This window comes from Phaethon aethereus, assembly GCF_964289735.1.
Source record: "Phaethon aethereus genome assembly, chromosome: 1".
Lineage (NCBI taxonomy): Eukaryota > Metazoa > Chordata > Aves > Phaethontiformes > Phaethontidae > Phaethon > Phaethon aethereus.
The window spans coordinates 2,146,549-2,159,716 of NC_138575.1; the positions used below are offsets into that span (position 1 = coordinate 2,146,549).

Here is a 13,168-nt window from a genome sequence, read left to right on the forward strand (position 1 = left end):
AGACTGAGGACTGGGTCCTTCCTTCAGGGCAGAAGTGGGTAAGTCAGTCATGCTGTGTGTAGCTCAAATCTAAGAGGAATGGGGTTTCTGGGGCTTTGCACAGTTTTGACATCATCATGTGTTTTGGTTCCTTTGGGGAACCATCCTTCCACTGTGCATGTGTTATAAATGTGCGACCAGGTTCCACAAGTTGGGATGGAGAACTTGTTACCAGAGAACAACACACTGAAGAAAGGAAAAATAAACGCTGGCAAGGTAGTGTCAGAAAGTTTCCCAAGGGCTGGTACTCTCAGGAGACGTGTGTGACTGTTCAATCTGTAAGAGCTGATAAAGGCAGGACAGCCAGAGCCTGCCGAATCTGCACAAACCATGAGCACACACGAGCATCAACAAGGGGCTGCATGACTTGGATCATACCCAGGAGGGTCGTGGCTGCTATATGGAGATGAAGAGTACAGGATTACATAGATGCCTGGGTGAGACATCATGGTCTCACGGGACTGAGACTTTCCAAACACCTACTTAGAAGCCACTGGTGTGTCACTACCACCCTCTTCTTCCAACCATCTTCGAGGTTGGCCTCCCAACTGTGGCTCCAGATGGGTGCTTATGAGTGTGTGTGTGGACATTGTGAGTCGAGAAGCCAACATGTTGTCTGCATAGTTATGTGCTATGAAACATAACAGCTTGACTCTACCCGCAATAACAGCTTAATGAACAAAAGATGTTCCTAAAAGATGTCTCCCCCACCCACTCGATCCCATATTAGCAAAAGAGGATTTGCAACAAACACCAACACACAAGCCAGACCCCTTGTGAGGGCATTCTCTTTTTTCAGGCAGGCTTGGTGCCAAAATACCCACCTTATTGCTCATATTGTCCAGGTGCTTTGTAGCAAGCAGGTTGCCGCCGTGCCATTAGCGCTATTTGGAAACACTCATGAGTGGGAAACTTACTGGGAGATGGTTTAGCAAAGCCTAACCGCACTGTGCAGAGGATGGACCTGCCGATTCTTTAGTGCTGTCTCTTGGAAAGCAGGAGGGAGAGTGGGTGATCTGAAACCAACACATGCACACACAAAACTAGGTGCACTGTCTAAACATGAGCTATCTGGAGACTTATGTGCTTCAAAATCATAATCTTCATTGTGTATGTTATACTTCTGAAACACCTGTGGGCAAGAGAACATGGTGCATTCAAAAGCTACGTTTCCAGGAGAAAATATTCATTACGGATTTGTTAAGGCTGATGAGGATTCTTTCCGGCAGCATCTTCTTGTGATGCAGCAAGAAACATTGTGCAGCATATGTCAATGGGTGGCTGAAATAAGGTGCTCAGGGTCTGGATTCCTATGTGCCACATGCTGCTCATGCCTTTGTGCCCTGTGGCAACCCTCACTCCCGTTGTGCCCTGGGTGTCACCACTCCAACAGACAGAGAAAATACTAACTTGTGAAGGTTTGGAGAGGACTGAGAGTGAACCCTTGAGGAGAGAGACACAAGCTAATTATATACTGTAATTACCCCAGTTGCAAAACCTTTTCTTTGCTCTAGACCAGGCTCTAGGTAAGTCCCTATATGCCACTGCTTCTCTTCTCTCCATGGTGGTACCATGGTGCTCTCGTGCCATATACAGTACAGCAAATGCCTTCTCACACCGTGGGCCAGTGCACAGGCATGGGCAAGGACTTTGCATTCACATCTTGTGGTGGTGTGATGGACAATGTGAGGTACAGTTCAAGGAAGAGTCTTTTAAGTAATTTACTTTGGAAGCAAACATCCTCAGAAGTATGATATTTTCTTGATTTCATGCAATCTGTCGTGGCATCCGCCAGCACAGCTGTTCGGTGGGTGGAAAATGCGGACAGCAAAGCTTGAGATCAGCCATGTGAAGATGAGGCAGAGTCTCAGCTTATAGAACTGTAGAACCATAGAATAGTTTGGGTTGGAAGGGACCTTTCAAGGCCATCTAGTCCAATCCCCCTGCAGTGAGCAGGGACATCTCCAACTAGATCAGGTTGCTCAGTCCAACCTGACCTGGGATGTTGCCAGGGACGGGGCATCGACCACCTCTCTGGGCAACCTGGGCCAGGGGTTCACCACCCTCATCATTGTCAAAAATTTCTTCCTTAGATCTAGTCTAAATCTGCCCCCTTTTAGTTTTTGTCTAGATTAGGCTGTATGTGCTTCATACTTAATCTTTTTTACTTTCTTATTAGAGTACCTAAGATATTTATAAAAGTGGCTCCCTAATCCCCACAAAGGGAGGGAAGTGTCCAGCTTTTCATCCCCCAGTGCCCCCAAGTCCTCCTTGGCAGGGCTGCTCTCAATCCCTTCATCCCCCAGCATGTGCTGATACCGGGGGCTGCCCCGACCCAGGTGCAGGACCCTGCCCTTGGCCTTGTTGAACCTCATGAGGTTCGCACGGGCCCATTCCTCGAGCTTGTCCAGGTCCCTCTGGATGGCATCCCATCCCTCAGGCGTGTCAGCCACACCACCCAGCTTGGTGTCCTCTGCAAACTTGCTGAGGGTGCACTTATTGCCTTATTAAGCAATTAAAAAAGAAAGGAATCATAAATAGTCTGTCATTAGGCTGCAGCAGCCCAGTCTGAATTCAGAGCTCCTCACACATCACTTCTGTACCTCAAAGGGTCTGAAAGCTGTCTTACATGTACCAAACAGCTTCGTTACCTTCCTCCAAAGTCTGGATGTGGAGTAGCCTGCTTTCCTGTATCTACACTGCAGCACATTTCAATGTTTGAGCAGGTGAATACAGACCTCATGTGTTACCCCAGAAAGACCCTCACATCATCATACGTGTTACCATGATGGTGTTCTCCACCCTCACTCCTGCAAATTCATAGAGGAAAGTGAGGAACTCTTGTAGTTAACGGCCAATATTGGCATAAGACAAACTGGGTTCGTAAATAAAATCAGAATACAAACCAGAAGAAGATTCCTAACAACTGGAACTACTGGTTCTGCTTTTAACACGAAGCTTCTCGTCCAGTGGGCCCATGGTAGTTGGCGCTTAGACTGAGTGATTCAGAAGACCACCTCCACACTGATGTAAACTTGGAGGACACTATGATTTCAGACCTGGAAGGGAATCTTTTAAATACCACAAAACTAACAGTTTTTAAAAAACAAAGCACCAGAGCCACTGAAGAGTCTTTAAACATCTTTTAATTTTGCATTTTCAAGACTGACACACAAGCAGTTACACAGAAAACCTATCTCAGCATGTGGAACCCAGCTGGGTTGACAGTTTACTTGACAAATACAAGTGCAGTGTATTCTCGGTTTGGAGGGATGGTATAAACTCCTCAGCCTCAGTGAATACGGAACCTTTTACCAGGTGGCTTTACATGGTCAAGGCAGGGCAGAAAAGGTGACCTGAGCACGCCTCACACTGCAGAGCTGGGATCTGCCCTTCTCCCGCCCTTGCTGATGATGAGTGCTGAGCAACATAAGCCTGTGTTTTCCTTCCAGTACAGCAAATGACAATTACAAAATATCTTTTGGGGGACACTCAAGAGATACATTCAGAAAAAGAGAATTGAATTTTGCTATTACCTTATATTGGCTATTTTCTCCTACATCCACCATCATCCAGTGCAGTATGTGCTGTAGATGCCATATGGCTCTGTGATAATGAAAAAGTAGAAGTGGAAACAAATGGTCCCATGTTACCTCCCACTACGAGAATTGGCTTATCACGGTCTGAAGGAATAAGCAACTAGATGTCTTTGCAGTGGAAGCAGCAGAAAACTTAATGTATCTACAACTGTCAGGGAGAATAGCACTGGTAGAGCTGAAACAGGCTCAGTGCAGCAACGCTGTTGGAACGGCTTCAAAACCATCAGAATCCCACGCCTGACCAACTGGTCTGTGCTCGCCTGTCATGGTGCTGTTTACTTTAGCGTGGTCTGAACTTCCACTGAAGACTCCGACCTAACCCAGTGTGAAAACTTCTCTTTTCCCACCCCGCCAGAGATAGCAGCTTGCCTTACATCTCAAGGCAAAGCAGCAGCAATAGAGCAAAGCCAAATATCCCACCCAAATCTCCACCAGGATGCCTGTTCCTGCTGTACAATCACTCTTGGGAGAACACACTAAGGAAGCATTACGTGATTACACATCAAAACCCCCAAAACAACCCCAAAACCAAATCTCAAATGGCATCTCCCTTCTCACTAGTACAATGCCACTCAGAAGATACGTGCTTTTGCCTTTGGTTATAAGAGAAATGCAGAGGCTTGGACCTGCAACCTGAAAACCCCGGCTGCTCAGTTAGTATGAGCGACAGAGCAGATTACACGGTGGTGATTTTCTTGTCCTTGGTGGCCTGTTTGATAGCAGCCTGCTCACAAATGATCTCCTTCAACCGCTGCAACCTCATGTTCTGGGTGGTTTGGTCTCCCACACCCGTCTGGCTCCGGTGCAGTAAGTTCAGGGCATAGATGTATTCCAGCTCTGTGTACTTCACCCCTTGATCTACCACAAGGTTTAAGAGCTCGTCTGCTGTGTTGTAGAGCATCTCATAATACTGCCTGGAAAGCAAGCAAACAAAAAAACCCACTCTGGTGAATAGCGATACTTCATGCTCCAGACCTTTATTCCTGTAGAATACCATCAACCGTTACTTTTATTCAGCAGTGCCACGAGCAGAGAAGGCTGCGCGAGGTGCTGTACAAAGAGAGCACACACATATCCCTATTGGACATCAGGAGACGCCAAATGGGCACGTACATGAACAGGGGAGCAAACCTCACAAACCTGCTCCCCACACTCCTCCACACTCAGCTAAAACACAAACTATGGGGAACTGAGGGCTCCTCTTTCCTAGCAGCTGCCATCAGCTGAGATGTCACTGTTTGGTATCCAGCATGTAGAAAGCAGTATATACATACAGATGCATACAGATACATATATACCTGGTGTCTATCTAGTCACTCAGCCTGCAAGAAGAGTCTTCTGGAAAGGAGAGGAATCACAGGCGCAGGGTAAGGGGAGTTTTTGTCCCTAATGAAGCCTTCTTGCACAGAGATGCTAATATGGATCATGGGAAGAGCTCCAAGCCCAAAACTCCAGAGACCGCCAATGCTACGGAGACACACAGTCTGAGAGAAAAAAATATTAAATAATGCAAAATAAGATTTGAGCCAGGAGCCGAGGTGCCTCTTTTAATAACTAAAAGATCATCTGAAGAGAAGGCATAATACAGAGGCTGCAGTGCAGGCTGGTTTAAATTAATGTAAAGTGGCATTAGTTAAGGAATGGATTTTCAAGTAAGGGAATTTAAACAAGTACTTACTGGAAGGGAAAATGTGTCACGGGCCAGGGAAGCAGTGGGGCAATTCTGACAGCTGCCAATCCAACCACTGCAGAAAAATTGAGCTGGGAATGGACGTGGGACTGGATTATTTGCCCTGACTCTACAGCCCCGGGGGAAGAGGTAAAGCTAGTGAGAGCTGCTGGGGTCCTTTGAGACTTTTTCTTCCTCTCCTTCCTTTATAACACAAACTGATTAAGGTTTGAAACCGGGCAAGGAGTGTGTGACTCTTGGAAAGCACTGCCTAGAGGTCATGCAGCAGACAGAGAATCAAGACTCTGGTGCCTTTTCTTATAACACTTTTGTGAATTCCTGGCACGGCCTTTCCAATTTGTGCAGCTGTGCGCTGTGCCTCAGTTTCCCCACCTGTACCAAGGGGTAAGACCCAGTGTCAGGGGTCTGTGGTCTAGATATCAACAATACAAAGCATCCTGTCTAGAGGGAGTTGTAAAAACACAAGGCTTTACAAAGCTTCTTTAGGCAGAGAGGTTCCCAATCCTGGGCAGACCCTTCCAGGTCAGGGTTAAGGGGAAGGTTCTCACACGACTCCACTGCAGTAAGCTCCATCAAGTGATGAACCTTGGCTGCGGGTTTAGGTCTGTCTGGGGTATCAAAAACAAAAAAAAGTGGTGCATGGATGGAAAGTACCCCTTTTTCTAGAGGAATTGGTTAACTTTATAGCTTCATACAGATGTTATATGCCCCTGGGAAGTAACAAGCATCTGAAAAGCTCAGGGAAGGACTTGTGAAAAGATCCCTGTCTGTCTGCATGCATCACACAGCAGCAAGGACTTGTTTTGGCCAAATACCCAGCACTTTGTCTGAAGAGCAAAGCAAGGCAGAAACAGGCTGGAGCAGCGGAAGCGGAGGTCCCCACATGACTCCTCCACGCTTCTGCAGGAGGACAAGGGCAGGCTGCAGTCTAATCCTTAGGTCTTGGTGGAATAAATTATTTAAAACCCAAGAGCAGGGGCTCCAGGAAAAGTTATCGCCTCCCTCCCTTTCCTCTCCTCCTCGAATGCATTAAAATAGCAATCAGGGCAAACATGGCAAAGCTGCATATTAAATTTCTCTTGTTCTTTACTTTGCAGGCTCCCAGGTCTGGCTTAGCTGTGCCTTTGCAGAGCATCCAGCATGCTGCCAGACTGCAAATCACTGCAGCAATGACTGTGACCAGGTGTAGCAAACCCACACGGGTGGAGTGTCTGAGGCCTCGCCTGCTAGCGTGGGCAAGCTACCGGGCTTCAGAGCTCTGCGTTTCTATCTCCTCCGTCTCCTTCAAGACATCACCTGCTGCTGTGACCTGACAATTTGCTCCTATGGTTGAAAGTCTGCACCAACACAACTGCTGTCAGGGTCCAGGTAAGACCAGGTGGGAGGAAGGGCTCACGGCTAGAGGAAGAAGACTCCAAAATCATCGATTCAGAGAACAAGGAGTGACAGGATTTGGGTTGTGTGGTCAAAAGAAGTCAGTGTGCATGAGCTGGGGAGGATACACATGGAAGGCGCAAGACAAATAAAAAAATAGCTTCTGGGGATGAACAATAAGCTGAAAAAACAATCAAGCTGCCAGGCTTCATGCATTTGAGATACAGGCTATGAAACTCTTGGGGCTGATGGAAGACCAGTTCACCAGCATCACAGACTGCCCGAGGGGACTTTGAGGTGGGCTCTGCTACAGGGACACTTGCTCCCTTAGAAGCAGGGGGTAAATGGAGCAGAGAACTGTCTAAATGAGAGCATTTGCCTTAGAAAAGAAAGGGAAACCATGCAAGCCACTTGAGAACAAGGCTTGGTAACGGAACCCCAAATCCCCCTGACTTACTACATGGTAAGAGGATGTTTCTGCAGCTCAAAAGGTAGGTGGGTAGGTAAAGATGGGGGAGACCTTGCTCATCCCTGTATCGGCTGCTATTTGCAGAAGGTGTCTGGGTGGTCCCTACAAGCTACAAACTCATCAGGTTTGGCTAACACCAAGTCGCCCTGTGCCACCTACTGATTTCAGTCCGCGTGCCAATGACGGGAACCCACCAGCACAGTTTGTGGTGCCCCAGAAGCCACTGTGCCACCATGTGACACAACAGGGTTTACTGCTGTATCCCCTCAACGTTCATATCTTTTGTTCACTCAGACTGTGATGCTGATTGATAGTGCTGAACAAGGCCAGTGTTTGACACGGGGATTGAAAATATCTACGTGGCTCAGACAAGAAGCATTTTGCAAGGCTGATCTGGTCCCCTGCAGAGCCACAGCATCAAATCTTTGCTTTTGATAAAACATCAATAGCAGGAGCCACAAAACCTTAGGAGCATATTTCTCCATACTGAATTCAGGGAGTGAGAGACTAAACCCAACCTCATCTCCAATCACAAGAACAGATTTAGCAGTTTAATTGCTAACGATGCTAACACCGACATCCCAGCACAACAACAAAGCCTCAGCACTCTCCTGAGATGCACGGAGAACTCCCCGAGAACCTCTTGGTATGGAAAAACAAGACTTGTCTCAGGAGCACATCACAGTGTGTCCAATCCACCTCCTGCCACGCCAAGGGATATTCTTTAAATCTTGTCTCTTCTTGCAGGTAGACACGTAACAAACAAAAAATAGCAGAACCTCTGCAGTTCCAGAAGCGGCAATGCAGTGGCAGGCGACAGAGACGCGGCAGAGGCTCAGACTCATCCTCCTTGACAGCACTGGCACTACTGTAAACTTTCTCCCAGCCAGAAAAACCCAGCTCGTTCTTCAGCTAAAGCAGTTCAGGGGACATCTAGTTACAGGCAGGGATTGATAAAGCCCTGTGAGTCAGGGGTCTAAGGATGGGTCTCCCGAGTTTTAATTTCAGCACCCCTCTTTAGCCACAATTAGTCCTGTAATGTTTATGCTTGAACTTGGCATAATTAAACAGTTGTATCCGGGACCTTTCTGAAACAAAGATCCCAAATTTGAGTGGCACCTACTGGCCAGTTGGCTCTATAGCATCCTTCTGGCACCTTGATGTGTGGCTCATTCACTGAGTGCCCAGAAGCTGCCGTTAGCCTTAATGGTTTAGAAGATTTGGGTATTTATCAAGATGCTTCAATACACAATCAGAAATCTGATATAAGGTTAACTTTGAGAGTTTTGACAATCTCTCAAGCACAGTTGCACACACAACGTGTAAAAAAAAACAGTAGTGTTGCCACGGTGAACACTAAGATTTAGGAAACATTGATCACCTTCAGGGAATTTATGCTGACATTTTTACCATTGACAGCTCTGGCTGGGTTTTCAACAAAATGACAGAAAGGATATCTTGGACGGGGCGATCTCTGAGAGGTGGCAAGTCTTTGCTCCAGAGCATAGGACTCGTGGCCTTCCCAAGGTGACAGAGCACCTTAAAAGAAGAAGGAGCAAGAACTAAAGCTGCTCCATCCGCAGCTCAGACCGATCACCGGACAAGCTCAGCAATGCAAGCCCATCTTTACCCCATGTCCTTACAGCTGCCTTCCTTTTTAGGCTGCCCCAAATCTTGGATTACTGAAGAATTCTGCACCTAATAAACACAGGATTCACCTGTCACTCTTTTCAGGATCAGATTATTTTTTAATTAAAAATTTCCTACAAAATAAAAAAGCAAGCAAATGAGACAGTACGAGTGAGCGAAAGGCATGCATTTTTAATTGAGTGCAATTAAAAGACGGCCGCTTTGGCATGGCATTGCCTTCAGCCAAACCCTATTTGCATGAGTAATTATTCACTCCATTATGAAGTCTGCTCAACTTTGCCTCCCTTGTCTTTGAAAGTATTAATAAATATTGATCAGCCACACTCCTGTTTGCCTTTGCCCAAGCAGCTCTGATGGACTCATCTTCTGATGTTATCAAATAATGAAATATGAAAGAGTGAGTGGGATGAGCCTCTTGTTCTGTGATTTTTTATTTAGGCTCTTCATTTTACTTTCAGAAGTGTATTTGTCCCCGCCATTATAAATGCTCTTTTGATTATCAAGAGGAGGTTGAGAAAAGCAAGTTAGTAAGGGATGGGGAAATAAATGGATGACAGGTGAGGGAAATCTCTATTCGGTGAAATGCTGGCAAACTACTTTGTTTTTTTAAAGTTGAGATTTAAAGCCAGAGAGAGGAATTAATATTTATCAAAAGCTGATCCTATCCTCTGACAAATAGGTTAATAAATAATAATAGCGGATTAGCATACCTAACCAAAAAGCAAATTTAGCTTCCCAAGCCTTCAGTCAGCTTTCATGTGTGCAGAGCTAAGCACACCGAAGCTGATTTACCTTACACACAGCATCAGCCTGGGCAGTAAGACCCTGCCAGTGCTCAGCGGTGAGATATCTGGGGTAAGAACAGGTCAAAGCTGAACTCACGAATCTTTACTCACCCGAGTATGAAGTCAGGAATGCAGCTCATGGGAACAAAGCAACCTGGGTGACGCACCCCACCAGGGAAATCTTTTTGTTTGTACGCTTACTTGCACAGGTTTTATTTATTTGTATTATGCTGAAAAGCATAGATGGGGCTTGTTGAGTTGACCTGATACAACAGATTCTTTACACATAAATGTGGTACAGGTTCTTACAGAGCATCTCTCCCAATTCCCTATGGAAGTACCAACAGTTGCCGTTTTAAAAGGGAAAGGAAACATTAATCTGGGTCCAAGCCTTCACCTCTTTAGGATGGTTAAATACTTGGCCAAACTCTCCACTTATGTTCAGCTTCAGTGTTGATGGCCATATTTTGGGGGGGGCGAGGAGTGAAGGATTGTCTAAGGTGTCCAAAGTCCTTACTATCCTGCTCATACAGGATGATGAACTCATTTTGATGGCTTGTATGACAAAGATTCGTTCTTTTTAAAAAAATAAAATCCATCCTTAACAACGCTCCTTCATGTGATTCTCTCACATCCCAGCAAGTCAACCAACCTAGACATCCATGACCCGTTCCTCTCACTATTGGCAATGGAATTCGGTTCAAAGTTTCTGAACTAACCCTTGAATTCTTTGGGCATTTGTTTGGGACAAACACATACCTTAGAGCAAATAATGCCTAATCCAAAGCCCAAATACAACTGTACTCTTTCTGCTCATTTTAGTGGGCTGGAATTGTCCCAGGAAGATCTACCATCATAGGAAGAACACCTTTGTACTAAGAGCAGGTAGGGGAGGTTAAATATCACTGGTGGAACTGGTTGCCAGGTGCAACAAAAAACATCCCATGGGCAAACCAAAACTGAAGAAGCCAACTGACACACAAACCAGTTTGGTTTGTTGTTTTTTAAATAGCGGTTTTAAAGCAAAACAAGTTGCCAGCAGTAACACATTTTGCAAGGATGCATTTTGAGTATATATATATATATATATCAAAAAAGATGGTCACTTGAACTCTGTTCTTGGAGAAAGAGAAAAAAAAAGTAAGAGACTTTCATTTAGAAAAAAAATATCTGGAAAGGCAATCAGGATGAGGCAAGCTCCTCTGAGGGCTATTAATACCGTTCTCCATTTAAATGCTAATGTTAACCTATAACCCAAGGTCTGCACACAAAAAAGTTTTTCAAAAGATGGCCAGGTGAATTCAAAATTAAATTCTGATTTCCCTGAGAATGACTTGATCTCTTCTTAACAGAAAGACCTTCAGACGAACAGTGTGATGTTTCAGAATAAAGGATCTTATTTTAATTATTCCTTCGTTATATAGCTGAGTGCCTACTCTGTAGTAGGGCAGACAGAAATAGATTCATAAGGCAGGAACTCAGATCTGGGTGCTGACTTACTTACCCAAAGGTAGCAAAAAAAAAAAAAAATTCTGCACCTTACTTCCCTCTCTTTGTGGGGATTAGGGAGCCACTTTTATAGCACCCAAAATATCTTAGGTACTCTAATAAGAAAGTAAAAAAGATTAAGTATGAAGCACATACAGCCTAATCTAGATAAAAACTAAAAGGGGGCAGATTCAGACTAGATATATGGAAGAAATTTTTGACAATGAGGGTGGTGAACCCCTGGCCCAGGTTGCCCAGAGAGGTGGTCGATGCCCCATCCCTGGAAACATCCCAGGTCAGGTTGGATGGGGCTCTGAGCAACCTGCTCTAGTTGGAGATGTCCCTGCAGGGGGGTTGGACTAGATGGCCTTGAAAGGTCCCTTCCAACCCAAACTGTTCTGTGATTCTATGAAAAACCACAGGACAGAACAATGAGCATGAAAGTGAAGAGGAAAACTTCACAGACCAAGGCTGCAGTCACTCAGTTTTGATACATGCAGATCTTGGTGGAACCATTACATTTAAATACATGGGGGAGGTGAGTGAGTGCAAAAAGGGAAAATAAAGCAAGAAATGAGGTAACTTCAGTTCATGTAATGCAGAAGAAATGGATTTTCAGGACTGGCTTGGCTGAGAAGAGAAACCCATGGGGCTCTTCTGTCTGTGGAGCATGAGACATTGAGGTGGAAAAGAAGAGATGAGTTTGATGGTTACACAGCACTGGAGATAGGATGGGAGAGATGAGCTCTAGCATGCAGGGTTTTGCAAAGCAAGTTCTGAAAACTTGAAATACCAAGCAAAGGAAAATCCACATAAACCAGCAATTACTGTAATTTCTACACCTCATGAAGACTGCAGTGATGTTTGCGTACATGCGTCAGTGATCAGCATTTTAAAGCAAGAGTCTGCAAGTACGGATGCTGATTCTTCCATCTTATGATAGACGAACCATCATATATGGTTGCTTATGATAACAAAATAGAAACTAGTGATGGAAGGTATCTATCTGCTGTGTCATATACCCACTCTCTAACTGCTGCTCACCTTAAACTGCATCTTTCAAGTCCTCTACGCAGCTACAGCCCTAAAACATACAAGACAATATCGTTACCCTCAGGACACTACTCCGCAGGGGAATGTATATCCTGATCATCATGTCCTAAGATTTCTTTCTTGATTTTTTAATTAACCTGGAGCAGTTCTGGGGATAACAACAGGAATACCCATTCTCTGCCTCCAGAAGAGCCCAAAGTGCTTTGGGGGAATTCACACAGCTTTAGATGTCCACATCAGAGATGTTATTGCTGTGCTAGTCAACCTCAGGTCCTCTTATAAACCGTGCCAAGAAATGGACACCTCTCATGCCTGCCTGGGGGGAGATGAACTGTGGCCAAGAAGCACCTATTTGTCTCCAGGGGCTGTAGAGGGAACCCAGAATGCGGCTCGATCAGCCAAAAAAGTCTGCTTGCTGCTACGATTGACATCTTCTCTAGGTGCACCAGAGACCACCTCGTTCAGAGCCTCTCTGGAAGCCCAAAGGCAGATGCCCCATCACGACACGCTACAGCACGCGGCAGGACAATTTAGGGCAGGACGCACAGATGGCTGCGAGCTGTGTTATTACAGGAGGAGAGTGTCAGGAAACTAAAAAAACTTAAAAAGCTAAAATGTGCAAACACCCAAGATGTGAGATGGTTTGCAAAAGAAAATAAAACACGAGAGGAATAAATAAAAGTAAATTTGTAATATAATGGTGCTTCATACTCTTGAGGTACCTCTGCAAATCACAGCTCTTAAATAATCAAGGCTGTGAGGCAAGGATAGTATTAGCCTTTTTTTACAGCCAGGAGAACGGAGACAAAAATTAAGTAATTTGTCCAAGATAGAAAAGAGAATCATCAGCGAAGGGAAGGTCTCACACCGCGATCGGTACCATACCTGCCCGTGGGACCGTGGCGCACAGAACTCTGAACAGCGTATAGAGCCGGGCAAGAAAATCAGGTGTATTTATTCAAAGGGGTGTAAGTACTTCTAGTTAAAGACAACCAAACTATAAACCCCAATTACTTTCCTT

At 45.3% G+C, this 13,168-nt stretch overlaps 1 protein-coding gene across 1 annotated transcript in view; it reads right to left on the bottom strand.

The window, feature by feature from the left end:
- Positions 1 to 4,314: 4,314 nt before the first annotated feature.
- The window catches only part of EXOC4 (exocyst complex component 4), a gene marked incomplete at both ends in the record, with an annotated part of 415,129 nt that continues 406,275 nt past the window's right edge, over positions 4,315 to 13,168 (bottom strand). The window contains one exon of the mRNA XM_081999953.1: positions 4,315 to 4,552. Coding sequence (XP_081856079.1) covers positions 4,315 to 4,552 — 238 coding nt within the window. The remainder of the gene's footprint in view (positions 4,553 to 13,168) is intronic.